The following is a 24,117-nucleotide window of genomic DNA, read 5'->3' as shown; positions in this document are numbered from 1 at the left end:
CGTTAACATACCAGGCACGTTCTCAGTTGGTTATTTATGCCTCATATAACGTACACTTATTCAGCCTGTTGTTCACTATTCTTTATTTATTTTAAATTGCCTTTCAAATGTCTATTCTTGGTGTTGGCTTTTATCAAATAAATTTCCCCCAAAAATCCGACTTATACTCCAGTGCGACTTATATATGTTTTTTTCCTTCTTTATTATGCATTTTCGACTTATACTCCGAAAAATACAGTTATTGTTCTTAATGGAAAGGCAACAAGGCAACCGCTTGTTACTCTCGGGGTCTCCTAGCCGCTCAGGCAAATCATATTGTCTAAAAATGTATTTTTCCATGGATAACATGACATCATCGCGCCAAGTGCGTGCTCTTTCAGTCAATTAGTGCGCATATATACAGCCCGGCCCCCGGTCACATTTTTTTTAATTGTAATTTTGAAGAATTTATCTGAATGTGCATGAACTATTTCTGTTCAAAATTGTTTGAAATGTGACATGTTAAATGCTTTATTTTTCATGCTTGAAATAAGAAATTATGACTTTAAACAAGTAGTTTCATACTTGTGAGTGTTGATGACACAGTTTTGCAACAGTTGATATTCTAGTTTCAAACATGTTTTACTCAATATAGGTCATCAAATCTCAGCAACAAGCTGTAATATCTTACTGAGAACATTTGGGACCAAAACCCTTAAAACAAGTAAAACACTCTAACATAAAATCTGCTTAGTGAGAAGAATTATCTTATCAGACAGAAAATAAGCAAATATAACCCATATTTGAGATTTTTAATCTTACTTAGATTTCGGTTTTTGCAGTGCATTAATGAGTCGAGCGGCGAGGGTACACTGCAAAAAGTCAGTGTTCAAAAACAAGAAAAAAAATACAAAAATGAGGGGTATTTTATTTGAACTAAGCAAAATTATCTGCCAATAGAACAAGAAAATTTGGCTTGTCAAGATTTTCCAAAACAAGTAAAATTAGCTAACCTCGATGAACCCCAAAATACCTTAAAATAAGGACATTCTCACTAAGTGCACTTTTCTTGGTAGAAAAAAAAGAGACCTTTTTAGCTCAATATGTTGAAAAATATTCTTAAATGAAGTAAATGCTAGTGCCATTATCTTGACATAATGATATGCGCTCGGCATTACATTTCTTGAAACCAGCAAACTTACACTAAAAACTAATTTATAGTTCATAATGGAAAGGCAACAAGGTCGCTCAGGCAAATCATATTGTCTAAAAATGCATTTTTCCATCGATAACATGACATCATCGCGCCAAGTGCCTGCTCTTTCAGTCAATTAGTGTGCATATTAGGGCTGTGAATCTTTGGGTGTCCCACGATTCGATTCAATATCGATTCTTGGGGTCACGATTCGATTCAAAATCTTTTTTTTTTTTTCAATTCAACACGATTCTCGATTCAAAAACTATATTTTCCCGGTTCAACAGGATTCTCTATTCATGGAATACATAGATTTCAGCAGGATCTACCCCAGTCTGCTGACATGCAAGCAGAGTAGTAGATTTTTGTAAAAAGCTTTTATAATTGTAAAGGACAATGTTTTATCAACTGATTGCAATAATGTCAATTTGTTTTAACTATTAAATGAACCAAAAATATGACTTATTTTATCTTTGTGAAAATATTGGACACAGTGTGTTGTCAAGCTTATGAGATGCGATGTACGCGTAAGCCACTGTGACACTATTCTTTCTTTTTTGTTTTTTATAAATGTCTAATGATAATGTTAATGAGGGATTTTTAATCACTGCTATGTTGAAATTGTAACTAATATTGATACTGTTGTTGATAATATTCATTTTTGTTTCACTACTTTTGGTTTGTTCTGTGTGGTGTTTGTGTCTCCTCTCAATTGCTCTGTTTATTGCACTTCTGAGTGTTGCTGGTTCGGGTTTGGTTTTGGAATTGGATTGCTTTGTTATGGTATTGCTGTGTATTGTTTTGTTGTATTGATTACTAAAAAATAAAAATTAAAATAAATAAATTTTAAAAATTAAAAAATCGATTTTTTAAAAATGAGAATCGATTCTGAATCGCACGACGTGAGAATTGTGATTCGAATTCGAATTGATTTTTTCCCACACCCCTAGTGCATATATACAGCCGGCCACCGGCCAAAATTTTTTTAATTGTAATTTTGAGGAATTTATCTGAATGTGCATGAACTATTTCTGTTCAAAATTGTTTGAAATGTCAAATGTTTAAATATTAACTGTCAGTTTGCTGTACTGTGCCAACTGTACTACTATATGAGTACGTGTTTTCTATTGTTTCATTGAAAATAAAAAAGTCCATTTGGCTGTCATCTGTTTTAATTATGAGACACAATTGTGTCAAAATCCTGATTTTTTTTTTTTCATGCTTGAAATCAGAAATTATTACTTTAAAAAAGTAGTTTTATACTTGTGAGTGTTGATGACACAGCTTTGCAACAGTTGATATTCTAATTTCAAGCATGTTTTACTCAATATAGGTCATCAAATCTCAGCAACAAGCTGAGATCATTTAGGACCAAAACACTTGAAACAAGTAAAACACTCTCAGATAAAATCTGCTTAGTGAGAAGAATTATCTTATCAGACAGAAAATAAGTAAATATCACCCTTATTTGAGGTATTTAATCTTACTTAAATTTCAGTTTTTGCAGTGTAATAATGAGAGTTTGAGTTTATTTGGAACATGCATGCATATAACATGATACGTCACAATTTCCAGGTTCTCTATTCAGACATGTTCGAAAAGGAGTAGGAAGAAGCAGAGCTTATTTAACCCTACCACCCCTTTTCCTTTACGTAGTAGTTGCTAAAACTTTTGTTCACGAACAAAAACAGAATACTCGTTGAGAACCAATATGGATACAGAGCTAATGTTTCAACTTTGATGGCTTTAATTGAAATTACAGAAGAAATTTTAAAATGTTCTACCGCTTGTCCCTTTCTGGGTCGCGTGGTGGTCGCTGGAGCCTATCTCAGCTGCATTCGGGCGGAAGACTGAGTACACCCAGGACAAGTCGCCACCTCATCACAGGGCCAACATGAATCTAACATGAATTGATTAACGTGGACCCCGACTTAAACAAGTTGGAAAACTTATTCGGGTGTTACCATTTAGTGGTCAATTGTACGGAATATGTACTGTACTGTGCAATCTACTAATAAAAGTTTCAATCAATCAATCAAAGCACAGATAGACCGACAACATTCACACTCACATTCACACACTAGGGCCAATTTAGTGTTGCCAATCAAACTATGCATTTGACACAATTAATCACAATATTTTAATCAAAAAACTAGAACGGTATGGCATCTGAGGGTCGGTCTTAATTAAACTGGACTAGAAGTTATTTAGCGAACAGGAAACAATACGTGAAGCTAAATATATCATGTGGCGTACCCCAGGGATCAATACTAGGACCAAAAATTGTTCAATCTCTAAAATCCAGGGGCCGTACTTATCAAGCTTCTTAGAGTGCCATTTTACACTTAAGTCCTGAGAATTTGCGAAATTTAGTCCTACTCTCAAACTTAAGAATAAAAGCTTTTTATCAACGTTCTTAAGTCTAAGAATCACTCCTACTCTCCACGATATTTAAGAGACCTTCAGAGGTGTCTTAAGTGGTTAGGAGTTGCCAGCAGGGGATGGCACTGAGGCGAGAGAGACGTGCGCCAACGTTCAGGGAACGGAACAATGTTGTTGTTTTTTTGATGACGAGCAGCTGATCAAACGGTATCGTTTAGACAGAGCGGATATTATTTTTGTCACAGATTTAATACTTTTCGATTCCTTGTTGATTTCTGCATGTGTCTGCAGTGGGCTAGTATATATAGAGCCACCCACACCAGTTTCAAATTAGTTGCCTAATTAATGAATTGGAAAGAAAATGTTATGACAGTAGCGTATGTGTGTGGCCGTGAGGTGAGTGACGTCAGTGAGTGTGTGGGCGAGAGAAGAGAGGGAGCGGTAGCGTGAGTGCCGGCGGGGACTAGTTTGTTTTGTATTATTTTGTAGTTTATTGTCAAAATATACACTCCCATTGTCCAATTAAATATTTCCAAGATATTTCTTTATTCTTAGACAACGGATTCCCTTCCGTGATTGGTCATTTCTATGGACACAGAAATGACGTCACCTAAAATTCCGTTTACGGCACATAGTAAAGTCGTAATTCAGCTCTGAGTGTGACACTTAAGATTCAGTCCTACACTTCGCTGAAAGTGTGAGTAAGACGCTTGATAACTAACTTTTAAGTGCAGCTTTCAGCGAAGAATTGATTTACTCTTAAGTCAACTCTTAGCAGACTTCTTAGGAGTAATTCTAAGAAGCTTGATAAGTACGGCCCCATGTCTCTACAATATACATCCATCCATTTGTTTTTACCGCATACGTGTCCCTCTAATATATTGGAATTAATCACACATTAGTAGTGTCACTGCTTGGCGAACACACATCTACAACGCTAAATATATCCTGTGTTGTACCCCAGGGATCAATACTGGGACCAAAAATTGTTCAATCTCAATATAAAGGACATTTGTAAATTACAAACGATTTAAAGTTGGTACTATTTGCGGATGATACAACAGCGTTTTGTTCAGGAAAGAACACACAGAAGCTAATACAAATAATAACAGAAGCAATTAACAAGTTAAAAAAGATGGTTTGACAAAAACAGACTATCTTTGAATCCCAGTAAAACTAAAATAATGCTATTTGGTAACAGTAGAAGAGAAAGTCAAACACAAATACAAATAGACGGAATAGAAATTGAAAGACTAAATGAAACCACATTTCTAGATATAATGATTGATGATGAATTGAACTAGAAATCTCATGTAAAAAATATACAACATAAGGTAGCAAGAAACACGTCAATAATGAATAAAGCAAAATATGTTCTAGACCAAAAATCACTTCATATTCTCTACTGCTCACTAGTGTTACCATATCTGACTTATTGTGTAGAAATATGGGGAAATAACTACAAAAGTACACCTCATTCATTAACGGTGTTACAAAAAAGAGGAGAAATATAATCTTAGAGAAAAATGTAATATAAAACATTTGTACGCATGTACAACACTTAAGACTTCCAGCTCCATTTTTGTTTCATCTGACATCACATGGACAAAGATAAGACCTTCTGGAGGAAAGTTGTGTGGTCAGATGAAACAAAAATGGAGCTGTTTGGCCACAATACCCAGCAATATGTTTGGAGGAGAACAGGTGAGGCTTTTAATCCCAGGAACACCATGCCTACCGTCAAGCATGGTGGTGGTAGTATTATTTACACAACTCCCGCTGCCTCAACAGAGCAAAAAGCATCACCAAGGACGGCACACACCCTGCATGGCTTCCACCTGTTGGACCTGCTACCATGGGGCAGGCGCTACAGGTGCATCAGAGCCAGAACAAACAGGCTCAGAGACAGCTTCTTTCCCAGAGCTGTCACCATCTTGAACTGTAATTTATAATGATAATTCACCCCTATACAATATCCTACCCTGATACCCTACTGTGCAATATTACCCTTCGAGTGCAATACATCTGACACTGATTGTTATTTATTACTCCGGTACTCTTGTCTTGTTCTGTATATTGTACAGTATTCTGTATTTCTATAGTGTTTTGTATATTGCACAGGATTGCTTATTATTTTTATTGGATAGTAGTCTGTTTATTTAAATTGTTTGTTTTTTCTTTATTATCTCTTGTGTAATAAAGTAAAAACTAACAATTTACCGCACCTTAAGTTGGAGTCCTTAATCTCGTTATATGCAAATATAATACAATAAAGTCCATTCTATTCTATTCTATTCTATTCTATTATGCTTTACAAGCACCAGTTCCGTTGGCAGCAAAACAGGCCCAGAGCATAATACTACCACCACCATGCTTGACGGTAGGAATTGGTGTTCCTGGGATTAAAGGCCTCACCTTTTCTCCTCCAAACATATTGCTGGGTATTGTGGCCAAACAGCTCCATTTTTGTTTCACCTGACATCACATGGACAAAGATAAGACCTCCTGGAAGAAGTCAAAAGTGGTAAAGGAATGGCTAAATCAGGCCAGAATGAAGGTTTTAGAATGGCCTTCTCTGTAAAGTTTACAGAGAGTAAATGGGACAATGAAAAAGGAGGATTACCTCCAAATTCTTCAGGACAAGCTAAAATCATCAGTACGGAGGTTGGGTCTTGGGCGCAGTTGGGTGTTCCAACAGGACAATGACCCCAAACACACGTCAAAAGTGGTAAAGGAATGGCTAAATCAGGCTAGAATGAAGGTTTTAGAATGGCCTTCCCAAAGTCCTGACTTAAACGTGTGGACATGCTGAAGAAACAAGTCCATGTCAGAAAAACCAACACATTTAGCTGAACTGCACCAATTTTGTCAAAAGGAGTGGTCAAAAATTCAAGCAGAAGCTTGTGGATGGCTACCAAAAGCACCTTATTGCAGTGAAACTTGCCAAGGGACATGTAAGCAAATATTAACATTGCAGTATGTATACTTCTGACCCAGCACATTTGCTCACATTTTCAGTAGACTCATAGTAAATTCATAAAAGAAGCAAACTTCATGAATGTTTTTTTTTTGTGACCAACAAGTATGTGCTCTAATCACTACATCACAAAAAAATAAAGAGTTGTTGAAATGATTGGAAACTCAAGACAGCCATGACATCATGTTCTTAAAGAACATGTATGTATGTTTACATACACTTGTAAAGAACAGTTCTTTACAAGTGTATGTATATATATATATATATATATATATATATATATATATATATATATATATATATATATATATATATATATATATATATATATATATATATATATATATATATATATATATATATGTTGGGGGGAAAAAAAGTATCTGCATCGACACTGTATGTGTCATTGCCGCCCATGCACATTAACAGCAGTGGTATCGGTAATAGACTATACCACTATACACGAAAGGGGTGCTGGATCATTATCGACCGCGCGTATCTCCGCTTTCCACCCGCATGCTGTCGTTTTTTTTTTGATCGAACCACCAACATGACCACGCGATGTTTGTTCCTTCCTCCCCGAGTGGATCCCTCCTCTCCGCCCTCAAGTCCCTCCGCCGGAGACTGCGACCCCTGCCGTGAACGCCGCCGTCTGTGAGGGAGTGGTGGCGGCTGGCAGACTCCGCCATCCCGCCCAGGTTTGTGGTGGACGAGAGCGGGGCCGCTGCTGCTGCCATGACGCTGCAGCTGAGGAACCAGGACGCAGCCTACTATCAGACTGCACACTACCGCAGGAATCTTACCGGTGTCAGCAGCCATTATCTCCCCCCTTTGCCAGGTAAGGAGACCTCTTGTCTGCGCCGCAGTGCACATGGGGAGAGGTACTATTTGTGGATTCTATGCAAGCATATGCATTATTGGCTTTTGTTGACATACGAGGTGGAACAAAATGTGCATTATTGGCTTTTTGTTGACATACAAGGTGGAACAAAATGCATTATTGGCTTTTTGTTGACATACTAGGTGGAACAAAGTGTGCATTATTGGCTTTTTGTTGACATACAAGGTGGAACAAAGTGTGCATTATTGGCTTTTTGTTTCCATACTAGGTGGAACAAAACAAGTCTTTACTGAAATGCACCAGTCATACAGTACAGTACAGTAGAGAAGGTGTTCATGCATCATAGACCTCAGTCTCGCACCAGTATGCTGCAGCAAGAAAAAAAAAGAAGAAGAAAAAAAGGATGCATTGTCACATCAGCTGTTGTGAGAGAAATTGCAATCCCATCAGAACTCGCTGCTGCACGTCTGACATGATTATAACGCGGATTGGACGTAACACGGCATATCATAGCAACCCCCCCCCCCCCACGGGAGACCATGCAATTTGCCACCGTATTCTTATCAGTGGCAGAGCAGGAAGGGGCTAGGGCAGGGTCGGCAACCCAAAAATGTTGAAAGAGCCATCTTGGACCAAAAAATACAACAACAACAAAAATATGCCTGGAGCCGCAAAAAAATAAAAAATCTTATATAAGTGTTATAATGAATGCAACACATGATGTGTCTGTATTAGCCTACTATCAAAATGACTTTAAAAGTCTTATATAAGTGTTATAATGAAGGCAACACATGATGTGTCTATATTAGCCTACTATCAAAATGACTTTAAAAGCCTTATATAAGTGTTGTAATGAAGACAACACATGATGTAAGTGTCTATATTAGCTATATTAGCCTACTATCAAAATGACTTTAAAAGCCCTATGTAAGTGTTATAATGAAGGCAACACATGATGTGTCTATATTAGCCTACTATCAAAATGACTTTAAAAGCCTTATATAAGTGTTATAATGAAGGCAACACATGATGTGTCTATATTAGCCTACTATCAAAACGACTTTAAAAGCCTTATATAAGTGTTATAACAAAGACAACACATGATGTAAGTGTCTATATTAGCTGTATTAGCCTACTATCAAAATGACTTTAAAAGTCTTATATAAGTGTTATAATGAAGGCAACACATGATGTGTCTATATTAGCCTACTATCAAAATGACTTTAAAAGTCTTATATAAGTGTTATAATGAAGACAACACATGATGTAAGTGTCTATATTAGTTATATTAGCCTACTATCAAAATGACTTTAAAAGTCTTATATGAGTGTTATAATGAAGGCAACACACAATGTAAGTGTCTATATTAGCTACAATAGCCTACTATCAAAATGACTTTAAAAGCCCTATATAAGTGTTGTAATGAAGACAACACATGATGTAAGTGTCTATATTAGCCTACTATCAAAATGACTTTAAAAGCCCTATGTAAGTGTTATAATGAAGGCAACACATGATGTGTCTATATTAGCCTACTATCAAAATGACTTTAAAAGCCTTATATAAGTGTTATAATGAAGGCAACACATGATGTGTCTAAATTAGCCTACTATCAAAATGACTTTAAAATCCTTATATAAGTGTTATAATGAAGGCAACACATGATGTAAGTGTCTATATTAGCTGTATTAGCCTACTATCAAAATGACTTTAAAAGTCTTATATAAGTGTTATAATGAAGGCAACACATGATGTGTCTAAATTAGCCTACTATCAAAATGACTTTAAAATCCTTATATAAGTGTTATAATGAAGGCAACACATGATGTAAGTGTCTATATTAGCTGTATTAGCCTACTATCAAAATGACTTTAAAAGCCTTATATAAGTGTTATAATGAAGGCAACACATGATGTGTCTAAATTAGCCTACTATCAAAATGACTTTAAAATCCTTATATAAGTGTTATAATGAAGGCAACACATGATGTAAGTGTCTATATTAGCTGTATTAGCCTACTATCAAAATGACTTTAAAATCCTTATATAAGTGTTATAATGAAGGCAACACATGATGCCTTCCACTTCTAAAGTCATTTTGATAGTAGGCTAATATAGACACTTACATCATGTGTTGCCTTCATTATAACATTTATATAGGGCTTTTAAAGTCATTTTGATAGTAGGCTAATATAGAAACATCATGTGTTGCCTTCATTATAACACTTATATAAGAATTTTAAAGTCATTTTGATAGTAGGCTAATATAGAAACATCATGTGTTGCCTTCATTATAACACTTATATAAGACTTTTAAAGTCATTTTGATAGTAGGCTAATATAGAAACATCATGTGTTGCCTTCATTATAACACTTATATAAGAATTTTAAAGTCCTCTTGATAGTAGGCTAATATAGACACATCATGTGTTGCAGTCATTATAACACTTATATAAGGATTTTAAAGTCATTTTGATAGTAGGCTAATATAGACACATCATGTGTTGTCTTCATTATAACACTTATATAAGACTTTTAAAGTCATTTTGATAGTAGGCTAATAGACACATCATGTGTTGCCTTCATTATAACACTTATATAGGGCAAGAATTACGTCCGCCACGACTCAGATTTTCTTAAATTTTATTTTCGGGATTTGAATGCATTTATTACAGACAAGGCCTAATGATGCAATATGTACATACAGTTAGCCTAAATAGCATGTTAGCATATGCCCGATAAGCACTCCAAGAACTCATTAAAATCAACAAAGCTCACCTTTGTGCATTCACACACCGCATAAAACGTTTGGTGGACAAAACGGGACAAAGAAGGAGTGGCTTAACCTCCTAAAACCCAGCGTCCTCTGAAGTGGACATTCATGTTAAGTATATAACTTTCTGAGAACAAACGTCCTCCAATGTGGACATTGACACAAATGTCCACTTTGGAGGACGTTTGTTCTCAGAAAGTTACACTACCGCTCAAAAGTTTGGGGTCACCCAAACAATTTTGTGGAATAGCCTTCATTTCTAAGAACAAGAATAGACTGTCGAGTTTCGGATGAAAGTTCTCTTTTTCTGGCCATTTTGAGCGTTTAATTGACCCCACAAATGTGATGCTCCAGAAACTCAATCTGCTCAAAGGATGGTCAGTTTTGTAGCTTCTGTAACGAGCTAAAGTGTTTTCAGATGTGTGAACATGATTGCACAAGGGTTTTCTAATCATCAATTAGCCTTCTGAGCCAATGAGCAAACACATTGTACCATTAGAACACTGGAGTGATAGTTGCTGGAAATGGGCCTCTATACACCTATGTAGATATTGCATCAAAAACCAGACATTTGCAGCTAGAATAGTCCATCCATCCATCCATTTTCTACCGCTTATTCCCTTCGGGGTCGCGGGGGGCGCCGGAGCCTATCTCAGCTACAATCGGGCGGAAGGCGGGGTACACCCTGGACAAGTCGCCACCTCATCGCAGGGCCAACACAGATAGACAGACAACATTCACACTCACACACTACGGCCAATTTAGTGTTGCCAATCAACCTATCCCCAGGTGCATGTCTTTGGAGGTGGGAGGAAGCCGGAGTACCCGGAGGGAACCCACGCAGTCACGGGGGAGAACATGCAAACTCCACACAGAAAGATCCCGAGCCCGGGATTGAACTCACGACTACTCAGGACCTTCGTATTGTGAGGCAGACGCACTAACCCCTCTCCCACCGTGCTGCCCCGCTAGAATAGTCATTTACCACATTAGCAATGTATAGAGCAGGGGTCGGCAACCCGTGGCTCCGGAGCTGCATGCGGCTCTTTGACCACTCTGATGCGGCTCAGCTGCATACTTGCCGACCCCCCCCGATTTTCCCAGGAGACTTATGGATCTCAGTGCCTCTCCTACATAACTCCCAGGGCAAATATAATCCTATTATCTCTCTAATTACTAAATTAAGAGCGTGCCCTAATTACACTACAGTAATTGTTCTCTATAGCATCTACAAACAGCGTGCCAGCCCGGCCACATGTTGTGTGTAGCTTTTACTTGCACACATAGGAGACAGCAAAGCATACTTAGTCATCAGCCACACAGCTTACACTGACGGTAGCCGTATAAAACAACTTTAAAGGCCTACTGAAATGAATTTTTTAAATTTAAACGGGGATAGCAGATCTATTCTATGTGTCATACTTGATCATTTCGCGATATTGCCATATTTTTGCTGAAAGGATTTAGTATAGAACAACGACGATAAAGATTGCAACTTTTGGTATCTGATAAAAAAAAGGCTTGCCCCTACCGGAAGTAGCGTGACGTAGTCAGTTGAACATATACGCAAAGTTCCCTATTGTTTACAATGATGGCCGCATGAAGTGAGAGAGATTCGGACCGAGAAAGCGACAATTTCCCCATTAATTTGAGCGAGGATGAAAGATTTGTGGATGAGTAAAGTGCAAGTGAAGGACTAGTGGGGAGTTGAAGCTATTCAGATAGGGAAGATGCTGTGAGAGCCGGGGGTGACCTGATATTCAGCTGGGAATGACTACAACAGTAAATAAACACAAGACATATATATACTCTATTAGCCACAACACAACCAGGCTTATATTTAATATGCCACAAATTAATCCTGCATAAAAACACCTGCGTGTTTGTTACGCTAGCTCCTAGCTCCTCTGCTAGCTCCTAGCTCCATAGAACACGCCAATACAATTCAAACACCTGATCAACACACACAATCACTCAGCCCAAAAGACCGTTCACCTAACCCAAGGTTCATAAAGCTTATATATTTTTAAAAAGTTACGTACATACGCAAAAAAAAGTTGCGCACATACGGTCAAGCGATCAAATGTTTAGAAGCCAAAGCTGCATACTCACAGTAGCACGTCTGCGTCTTTGTCATCCAAATCAAAGTAATCCTGGTAAGAGTCTGTGTTGTCCCAGTTCTCTACAGGCGTCTGTGTATCGAAGTCAAAAGTCCTCCTGGTTAGAGTCTCTGTTATCTGAGTTCTTCCATCTTGACTGCATCTTTCGGGAATGTAAACAAAGAAGCGCCGGCTGTGTACTGTTGTGGCTGACTACGTTCGAAAAATACGTCCATTTCGCACTGACAACTTTCTTCTTTGCTTGCTCAGCTTCCTTCTCCATAATGCAATGAACATGATTGAAACAGATTCACGAACACAGATGTCCAGAATACTGTGGAATTATGAAATGAAAACAGAGCTTTTTCGTATTGGCTTCAATGTGGAAGGCATACCCGTGTTCGCCGGGCTACGTCACGCGCATACGTCATCCTCAGAGGCGTTTCGAACCGGAAGTTTAGCGGCAAATTTAAAATGTCACTTTATAAGTTAACCCGGCCGTATTGGCATGTGTTATAATGTTAAGATTTCATCATTGATATATAAACTATCAGACTGCGTGGTCGGTAGTAGTGGGTTTCAGTAGGCCTTTAACACTGTTACGTTACAAATATGCGCCACACTGTGAACCCACACCAAAAAAGAATGAAAAACACATTTCTGGAGAACATCCCACCGTAACCCAACATAAACACAACACAACCAATACCCAGAATCCCATGCAGCCCTAACTCTTCCGGTCTAGATTATACCCCCGCTACCACAAAACCCCCCCACACATCAACCCCCCCACCCCCCTCCGTGCGTCGGTTGAGCGGAAGAGTTAGGGCTGCATGGGATTCTGGGTATTTGTTGTGTTGTGTTTATGTTGTGTTACAGTGCAGATGTTCTCCAGAAATGTGTTTGTCATTCTTTTTTGGTGTGGGTTCAAAGTGTGGCGCTTATTTGTAACGTAACAGTGTTAAAGTTGTTTTATACGGCTACCGTCAGTGTAAACTGTGTGGCTGTTGAGCTAGTACGCCTTGCTGTCACTTACGTGAGCAAGCTGAAGCTGCATTCTACATGTGGTTGAGCAGGTACACTGTTTGGGCAGGCTGTAGAAGGCGCCAAAAGCAGTGCCATCACGCCCTGATAATGAGAGGGTTAGCAAGTACGACGCTATCAAGCGCCATTCATTCAAAACTCGCGGGCCACAAATTTCCATATTAAAGTGCGTGCCGGTGCGTGTGTCTGAGACCCCTGGTTAACATAGCACAAAGCAATTTAAGCTTTGTATGCAGTGTTTTTCATTTAAAAAAATTTTTTGTGGCTCCCATTATTTTCTTTAATTTGTGAAACTTGCCAAAATGGCTCTTTGAGTGGTAAAGGTTGCCGACCCCTGGACTAGAGTGTATTTCTTTAAAGTTAAGACTAGTTTAAAGTTATCTTCATTGAAAAGTACAGTGCTTTTCCTTCAAAAATAAGGACATTTCAATGTGACCCCAAACTTTTGAACGGTAGTGTATATACTTAACATGAATTTCCACTTCAGAGGACGCTGGGTCTCAGGAGGTTAAAACACGTCTCACTGTGGCAGCGTTGGAGAAAGTTGTACATGTAAACAAACTACGATGAGTTCAAGGATCGCTGAAATTAGTAGGACAAAACGGTGCTTGCCAAATACTCTCATCAGAGCATAGAAGGAAAGGTCATTTCAAACATCAGTATTCAAGGACAAGTTTAAAACAAATGTGTACATCAGTGGTGGGGGTTCAACTATGGAGTTCTCTTTACAATGAGATAAAAGATTGTAGAAATATATTCCAATTGAAAAAAATATATAAAGACAGAACAATAAGATCATATGGACAGCTGTAAGTGTCTAGCATAATAGTGTGAGAGTCCAGTCCATAGTGGATCTAACATAATAGTGAGAGTCCAGTCCATAGTGGATCTAACATAATAGTGTGAGAACCCAGTCCATAGTGGATCTAACATAAAAGTGTGAGAGTCCAGTCCATAGTGGATCTAACATAATAGTGAGAGTCCAGTCCATAGTGGATCTAACATAATAGTGTGAGAGTCCAGTCCATAGTGGATCTAACATAATAGTGTGAGAGTCCAGTCCATAGTGGATCTAACATAATAGTGTGAGAGTCCAGTCCATAGTGGATCTAACATAATAGTGTGAGAGTCCAGTCCATAGTGGATCTAGCATAATATTGTGAGAGTCCAGTCCATAGTGGATCTAACATAATATTGTGATAGTCCAGTCCATAGTGGATCTAACATAATAGTGTGAGAGTCCAGTCCATAGTGGATCTAACATAATAGTGTGAGAGCCCAGTCCATAGTGGATCTAACATAATAGTGTGAGAACCCAGTCCATAGTGGATCTAACATAAAAGTGTGAGAGTCCAGTCCATAGTGGATCTAACATAATAGTGTGAGAACCCAGTCCATAGTGGATCTAACATAAAAGTGTGAGAGTCCAGTCCATAGTGGATCTAACATAATAGTGTGAGAGTCCAGTCCATAGTGGATCTAACATAATAGTGAGAGTCCAGTCCATAGTGGATCTAACATAATAGTGTGAGAACCCAGTCCATAGTGGATCTAACATAAAAGTGTGAGAGTCCAGTCCATAGTGGATCTAACATAATAGTGAGAGTCCAGTCCATAGTGGATCTAACATAATAGTGTGAGAGTCCAGTCCATAGTGGATCTAACATAATAGTGTGAGAGTCCAGTCCATAGTGGATCTAACATAATAGTGTGAGAGTCCAGTCCATAGTGGATCTAACATAATAGTGTGAGAGTCCAGTCCATAGTGGATCTAGCATAATATTGTGAGAGTCCAGTCCATAGTGGATCTAACATAATATTGTGATAGTCCAGTCCATAGTGGATCTAACATAATAGTGTGAGAGTCCAGTCCATAGTGGATCTAACATAATAGTGTGAGAGCCCAGTCCATAGTGGATCTAACATAATAGTGTGAGAACCCAGTCCATAGTGGATCTAACATAAAAGTGTGAGAGTCCAGTCCATAGTGGATCTAACATAATAGTGTGAGAACCCAGTCCGTAGTGGATCTAACATAAAAGTGTGAGAGTCCAGTCCATAGTGGATCTAACATAATAGTGTGAGAGTCCAGTCCATAGTGGATCTAACATAATAGTGAGAGTCCAGTCCATAGTGGATCTAACATAATAGTGTGAGAACCCAGTCCATAGTGGATCTAACATAAAAGTGTGAGAGTCCAGTCCATAGTGGATCTAACATAATAGTGAGAGTCCAGTCCATAGTGGATCTAACATAATAGTGTGAGAGTCCAGTCCATAGTGGATCTAACATAATAGTGTGAGAGTCCAGTCCATAGTGGATCTAACATAATAGTGTGAGAGTCCAGTCCATAGTGGATCTAACATAATAGTGTGAGAGTCCAGTCCATAGTGGATCTAGCATAATATTGTGAGAGTCCAGTCCATAGTGGATCTAACATAATATTGTGATAGTCCAGTCCATAGTGGATCTAACATAATAGTGTGAGAACCCAGTCCATAGTGGATCTAACATAAAAGTGTGAGAGTCCAGTCCATAGTGGATCTAACATAATAGTGTGAGAGTCCAGTCCATAGTGGATCTAACATAATAGTGAGAGTCCAGTCCATAGTGGATCTAACATAATAGTGTGAGAACCCAGTCCATAGTGGATCTAACATAAAAGTGTGAGAGTCCAGTCCATAGTGGATCTAACATAATAGTGAGAGTCCAGTCCATAGTGGATCTAACATAATAGTGTGAGAGTCCAGTCCATAGTGGATCTAACATAATAGTGTGAGAGTCCAGTCCATAGTGGATCTAACATAATAGTGTGAGAGTCCAGTCCATAGTGGATCTAACATAATAGTGTGAGAGTCCAGTCCATAGTGGATCTAGCATAATATTGTGAGAGTCCAGTCCATAGTGGATCTAACATAATATTGTGATAGTCCAGTCCATAGTGGATCTAACATAATAGTGTGAGAGTCCAGTCCATAGTGGATCTAACATAATAGTGTGAGAGCCCAGTCCATAGTGGATCTAACATAATAGTGTGAGAACCCAGTCCATAGTGGATCTAACATAAAAGTGTGAGAGTCCAGTCCATAGTGGATCTAACATAATAGTGTGAGAGTCCAGTCCATAGTGGATCTAACATAATAGTGTGAGAGTCCAGTCCATAGTGGATCTAACATAATAGTGAGAGTCCAGTCCATAGTGGATCTAACATAATAGTGTGAGAACCCAGTCCATAGTGGATCTAACATAAAAGTGTGAGAGTCCAGTCCATAGTGGATCTAACATAATAGTGAGAGTCCAGTCCATAGTGGATCTAACATAATAGTGTGAGAGTCCAGTCCATAGTGGATCTAACATAATAGTGTGAGAGTCCAGTCCATAGTGGATCTAACATAATAGTGTGAGAGTCCAGTCCATAGTGGATCTAACATAATAGTGTGAGAGTCCAGTCCATAGTGGATCTAGCATAATATTGTGAGAGTCCAGTCCATAGTGGATCTAACATAATATTGTGATAGTCCAGTCCATAGTGGATCTAACATAATAGTGTGAGAGTCCAGTCCATAGTGGATCTAACATAATAGTGTGAGAGCCCAGTCCATAGTGGATCTAACATAATAGTGTGAGAACCCAGTCCATAGTGGATCTAACATAAAAGTGTGAGAGTCCAGTCCATAGTGGATCTAACATAATAGTGTGAGAACCCAGTCCATAGTGGATCTAACATAAAAGTGTGAGAGTCCAGTCCATAGTGGATCTAACATAATAGTGTGAGAGTCCAGTCCATAGTGGATCTAACATAATAGTGAGAGTCCAGTCCATAGTGGATCTAACATAATAGTGTGAGAACCCAGTCCATAGTGGATCTAACATAAAAGTGTGAGAGTCCAGTCCATAGTGGATCTAACATAATAGTGAGAGTCCAGTCCATAGTGGATCTAACATAATAGTGTGAGAGTCCAGTCCATAGTGGATCTAACATAATAGTGAGAGTCCAGTCCATAGTGGATCTAACATAATAGTGTGAGAGTCCAGTTCATAGTGGATCTAACATAATAGTGTGAGAGTCCAGTCCATAGTGGATCTAACATAATAGTGAAGAGTCCAGTCCATAGTGGATCTAACATAATAGCGTGAGAGTCCAGTCCATAGTGGATCTAACATAATAGTGAGAGTCCAGTCCATAATGGATCTAACATAATAGTGTGAGAGTCCAGTCCATACTGGATCTAACATAATAGTGTGAGAGTCCAGTCCATAGTGGAACTAACATAATAGTGAGAGTCCAGTCCATAGTGAATCTAACATAATAGTGAGAGAGTCCAGTCCATAGTGGATCTAACATAATAGTGTGAGAGTCCAGTCCATAGTGGATCTAACATAATAGTGTGAGAACCCAGTCCATAGTGGATCTAACATAAAAGTGTGAGAGTCCAGTCCATAGTGGATCTAACATAATAGTGAGAGTCCAGTCCATAGTGGATCTAACATAATAGTGTGAGAGTCCAGTCCATAGTGGATCTAACATAATAGTGTGAGAGTCCAGTCCATAGTGGATCTAACATAATAGTGTGAGAGTCCAGTCCATAGTGGATCTAACATAATAGTGTGAGAGTCCAGTCCATAGTGGATCTAGCATAATATTGTGAGAGTCCAGTCCATAGTGGATCTAACATAATATTGTGATAGTCCAGTCCATAGTGGATCTAACATAATAGTGTGAGAGTCCAGTCCATAGTGGATCTAACATAATAGTGTGAGAGCCCAGTCCATAGTGGATCTAACATAATAGTGTGAGAACCCAGTCCATAGTGGATCTAACATAAAAGTGTGAGAGTCCAGTCCATAGTGGATCTAACATAATAGTGTGAGAACCCAGTCCGTAGTGGATCTAACATAAAAGTGTGAGAGTCCAGTCCATAGTGGATCTAACATAATAGTGTGAGAGTCCAGTCCATAGTGGATCTAACATAATAGTGAGAGTCCAGTCCATAGTGGATCTAACATAATAGTGTGAGAACCCAGTCCATAGTGGATCTAACATAAAAGTGTGAGAGTCCAGTCCATAGTGGATCTAACATAATAGTGAGAGTCCAGTCCATAGTGGATCTAACATAATAGTGTGAGAGTCCAGTCCATAGTGGATCTAACATAATAGTGTGAGAGTCCAGTCCATAGTGGATCTAACATAATAGTGTGAGAGTCCAGTCCATAGTGGATCTAACATAATAGTGTGAGAGTCCAGTCCATAGTGGATCTAGCATAATATTGTGAGAGTCCAGTCCATAGTGGATCTAACATAATATTGTGATAGTCCAGTCCATAGTGGATCTAACATAATAGTGTGAGAGTCCAGTCCATAGTGGATCTAACATAATAGTGTGAGAGCCCAGTCCATAGTGGATCTAACATAATAGTGTGAGAACCCAGTCCATAGTGGATCTAACATAAAAGTGTGAGAGTCCAGTCCATAGTGGATCTAACATAATAGTGTGAGAACCCAGTCCATAGTGGATCTAACATAAAAGTGTGAGAGTCCAGTCCATAGTGGATCTAACATAATAGTGTGAGAGTCCAGTCCATAGTGGATCTAACATAATAGTGAGAGTCCAGTCCATAGTGGATCTAACATAATAGTGTGAGAACCCAGTCCATAGTGGATCTAACATAAAAGTGTGAGAGTCCAGTCCATAGTGGATCTAACATAATAGTGAGAGTCCAGTCCATAGTGGATCTAACATAATAGTGTGAGAGTCCAGTCCATAGTGGATCTAACATAATAGTGAGAGTCCAGTCCATAGTGGATCTAACATAATAGTGTGAGAGTCCAGTTCATAGTGGATCTAACATAATAGTGTGAGAGTCCAGTCCATAGTGGATCTAACATAATAGTGAAGAGTCCAGTCCATAGTGGATCTAACATAATAGCGTGAGAGTCCAGTCCATAGTGGATCTAACATAATAGTGAGAGTCCAGTCCATAATGGATCTAACATAATAGTGTGAGAGTCCAGTCCATACTGGATCTAACATAATAGTGTGAGAGTCCAGTCCATAGTGGAACTAACATAATAGTGAGAGTCCAGTCCATAGTGAATCTAACATAATAGTGAGAGAGTCCAGTCCATAGTGGATCTAACATAATAGTGTGAGAGTCCAGTCCATAGTGGATCTAACATAATAGTGAGAGTCCAGTCCATAGTGGATCTAACATAATAGTGAGAGTCCAGTTCATAGTGGATCTAACATAATAGTGTGAGAGTCCAGTCCATAGTGGATCTAACATAATAGTGTGAGAGTCCAGTCCATAGTGGATCTAACATAATAGTGAAGAGTCCAGTCCATAGTGGATCTAACATAATAGTGTGAGAGTCCAGTCCATAGTGGATCTAACATAATAGTGAAGAGTCCAGTTCATAGTGGATCTAACATAATAGTGTGAGAGTCCAGTCCATAGTGGATCTAACATAATAGTGAAGAGTCCAGTCCATAGTGGATCTAACATAATAGTGTGAGAGTCCAGTCCATAGTGGATCTAACATAATAGTGTGAGAGTCCAGTCCATAGTGGATCCAACATAATAGTGAGAGTCCAGTCCATAGTGGATCTAACATAATAGTGAGAGTCCAGTTCATAGTGGATCTAACATAATAGTGTGAGAGTCCAGTCCATAGTGGATCTAACATAATAGTGTGAGAGTCCAGTCCATAGTGGATCCAACATAATAGTGAGAGTCCAGTCCATAGTGGATCTAACATAATAGTGTGAGAGTCCAGTCCATAGTGGATCTAACATAATAGTGAAGAGTCCAGTCCACAGTGGATCTAACATAATAGTGTGAGAGTCCAGTCCATAGTGGATCTAACATAATAGTGTGAGAGTCCAGTCCATAGTGGATCCAACATAATAGTGAGAGTCCAGTCCATAGTGGATCTAACATAATAGTGTGAGAGTCCAGTCCATAGTGGATCTAACATAATAGTGAGAGTCCAGTTCATAGTGGATCTAACATAATAGTGAGAGAGTCCAGTCCATAGTGGATCTAACATAATAGTGAGAGTCCAGTCCATAGTGGATCTAACATAATAGTGAGAGTCCAGTCCATAGTGGATCTAACATAATAGTGTGAGAGTCCAGTCCATAGTGGATCTAACATAATAGTGTGAGAGTCCAGTCCATAGTGGATCCAACATAATAGTGAGAGTCCAGTCCATAGTGGATCTAACATAATAGTGTGAGAGTCCAGTCCATAGTGGATCTAACATAATAGTGAGAGTCCAGTTCATAGTGGATCTAACATAATAGTGAGAGAGTCCAGTCCATAGTGGATCTAACATAATAGTGAGAGTCCAGTCCATAGTGGATCTAACATAATAGTGAGAGTCCAGTCCATAGTGGGGCCAGCAGGAGACCATTCCGAGCAGAGACGGGTCAGCAGCGCAGAGATGTCCCCAACCGATGCACAGGCGAGTGGTCCACCCCGGGTCCCGACTCTGGACAGCCAGCACTTCATCCATGGCCACCGGACCTGTGCCCCCCCCCACCCCCTCCTATTATCACATAATGTATTCAGAAAGTATAAATAACGACGAATAAAGATAAAATACTATTAACCGCAACATGCAAGTGTAAAAAAAACAACAACAACATTATGATTTGTACATTGTCAGAATGTAGTTGTTCTTTTTTTAAACAAAGAAAAATCATCTGGAGTTGTCTTTATTTTGAAGTTATCGTGCCGTGAAGTCACCAGTCCGCCCCACTTGGGAGTAGATTTTTCTCCATGTGGGCCCAGACCTAAAATGAGTTTGACACCCCTAATTTAGTCCTTTTTTTTTTTGTTTTGCAATTTCAAGCATAGGAAGCACATCTGCAACATGCTGGGGAGTGAATGCCAAACGGCAAATCGGCACGGATCTACTTTTTGTGACATTTTCGTATTGAGTTGTGGTGTGACATTTTTACAATATGAAACTTTGTCTGAATAAATGTTTGTAAACACTTCTTTAATTTGTCTCGGGCTGTTGGTTGCTTAACAAGCAGTAAATATTAAATATACATCTGCAGTGGGCATATTATTATCTTTGATCTTACCAAGCAAAAGGCTTGTGAAACTCCACTGTGTACGATGGGAAGCGACGTGAAGGCGTCGGTTTCTTTGATGTATTGTAATCCACAGAAAGATTTTGACTTGACCCGAGATCTACAAAGCGTAGAGGAGGCAGGGCCTGACCCCCCTCCAGGCACCTTTTCTTTGAACTGTTCTATGACCGAGGGCAACGGCTGTTTACGACCTTTTCTTTGAACTGTTTGTAATCAAAGGCGATGGCTGTTTACGACCCCCCCTCCCTTAGAAACTGCTGTTGCCATGTAATCAGGGAAAGTCCAAATAAAAGAGGCGTACAATCTTTCGTCAGAGCGTGGTGGAACTACAAAGACTACAGTCCAGACGTTTCTCCTCAATTGAGCCAAATTTAATTCTGTCTCTTGTTTAATTCCTTGCTTCTTGTCTCGTTTAATAAATGCCATCAGCGTTTGAACCTGACAATGTTGTGTACAAGGTGTATTTGTAGTATGTTGTGCAAAGGAAATTTCATATTTTTCGGAAGCTCATCTTGTATTTGACATTGTTTATAGGGTTAGGCGCAATAAGTGTTCAACTTCAGCCTAAACCCTTTCGGTCTGCAACATTTTCAATTTATGAATGTACAACTGTTTGTCCATGTAAAACTGTTTGTTTGTTTTGTTGACCACTGACCGAAGAAAAAAATAATAAACTAAACATATCAATTGCTTAAGTGAATACATTACTCATCCATTCACAATAAACATTCTCTCTGCCTAGTACCATTTCTTATTGAGTATTAATAAAAACTGCTAAAAAAAAATAGTCATGCCATTAAAATGGTTGAAGAAACCTGTTTGTAGAGACATTGAAATAACAATAAAGTAGTAAAGTACATGTTAGATTATACAAAGCTGTAGTGCAGTAAGTGTTGCGTAAAGAGACATGTTTTGTCCATAATGCTTTCTTGGCTTTTTTTTTCTTTTTTATTGCCCAGTGAAGCAGAATGAAGAAGCGCATGATGCATGTGCTTCTCATTGCTCCATAATTGATTGGAACTGTAGAAAAAAAAGACACTTGGCCTATTTAGAGATTCTCAGTGGATCCCGGGCTCCCAAGAATGGAAGGAGGTTTTGTATGCTTGGTTTTCAAACTAAAAACAAGACTTCAAAACGAGCAATGAAAACCAACTTTGGTGGTTTACAATTGAATCGGAATCACAACAGTCAGAATAATTTGATCTAAGTTATCACAAAACTTTGTGTTTGCATGAGTTCCCGGCGAGCAGTCAAAAGCTGTCTTTGATCTTACCAATCAAAACGCTTGTAAAACTCCACTGTGTAGGATGGGAAGCGACATGAAGGTGTCGGTTTCTTTGATGTATCGTAATCCATAGGAAGATTTTGTCTTGACCCGAGATCTACAAAGCGGAGAGAAAGCAGGACCTTTTTGAACTGTTTTGTAACCAAAGGCAGCGGCTGTTTACGACCCCCCCTCCCTTTAGAAACAGCTGTTGCCATGTAATCATGGAAAGTCCAAATAAAAGGAGGCGTGCGACCTTTCGTCAGAGCGTGGTGGAAGACTTTACACAAAGTACAGTCCAGACGTTTATCCTCAATGAGCTAAATTGAATTCTGTCTCTGTTTAATTCCTTGCTTCTTGTCTGTTTAATAAATGCCATCAGTGTTTGAACCTGACAACAACACTAGGACGTTTTTCGGGTTTTAAGATCACAGTTTGGTCCTTTTTCAGTACAGTAATGAAATAAAATACACCACGACAAACAATGTAGCTTTTTGTGTCAACAGCTGTAATGATTTTTAAAATGGAATATAAAAAAATTGCAAACTGCTGGCAGGTAAAAAAAAAAACAACTATATACAGTACAGGCCAAAAGTGGGGACACACCTTCTCATTCAATGCTTTTTCCTTATTTTCATGACTATTTACATTGTAGATTGTCACTGAAGGCATCAAAACTATGAATGAAACATGTGGAGTTATGTACTTAAAAAAAAAAGTTGAAATAACTGAAAACATGTTTTATATTCTAGTTTCTTCAAAATAGCCACCCTTTTGCTCTGATGACTGCTTTAAGTTAAGTTCAAGTTAAAGTACCAATGATTGTCACACACACTAGGTGTGGTGAAATTATTATTTGCATTTGACCCATACAACTGATAGTCACACACCCACACACACACACACACACACACACACACACACACACACACACACACACACACACACACACACACACACACACACACACACACACACACACACACACACACTAGGTGTGGTGAACACATTCTTGGCATTCACTCGATGAGCTTCAAGCACACCTGTGAAGTGAAAACCATTTAAGGTGACTACCTTTTGAAGCTCATCCAGAGAATGCCGAGAGTGTGCGAAAAAGTAATCCGAGCAAAGGGTGGCTATTTTGAAGAAACGAGAATACAAAATGTGTTTTCAGTTATTTCACCTTTTTTTGTTAAGTACAGTGGAATGGTTTGAATGGGTTGAAGAATGTGGGAATTGTGGAAGTTTAAAAAATGGACAATTCATTTTGAGTGGGGAAAATGCAAAAAAAAAAAGAAAAAAGGAATTATGGGAAATCCGGGAATTTATTTTAAGAATTGTTGACGTAGAGCACACAATTCCTGAACAGGCCAAATATTTTGAAGTTGGAACGGTTTGAATCAGATGAAAAATGTGGGAATTGTGCAACTTGGAAAATTGCCCCAATGGGAAAATCCGGGAA

At 38.7% G+C, this 24,117-nt stretch overlaps 1 protein-coding gene across 1 annotated transcript in view; it reads left to right on the top strand.

The window, feature by feature from the left end:
• Positions 1 to 7,268: 7,268 nt before the first annotated feature.
• Positions 7,269 to 24,117, top strand: part of zmat3 (zinc finger, matrin-type 3) — a 52,253-nt gene continuing 35,404 nt past the window's right edge. The window contains exon 1 of the mRNA XM_062027636.1: positions 7,269 to 7,371. Coding sequence (XP_061883620.1) covers positions 7,269 to 7,371 — 103 coding nt within the window. The remainder of the gene's footprint in view (positions 7,372 to 24,117) is intronic.

Source organism: Entelurus aequoreus, linkage group LG19 (assembly GCF_033978785.1).
Source record: "Entelurus aequoreus isolate RoL-2023_Sb linkage group LG19, RoL_Eaeq_v1.1, whole genome shotgun sequence".
Classification (NCBI taxonomy): Eukaryota; Metazoa; Chordata; class Actinopteri; order Syngnathiformes; family Syngnathidae; genus Entelurus; species Entelurus aequoreus.
This window is presented reverse-complemented; position numbering and strand designations above follow the sequence as displayed.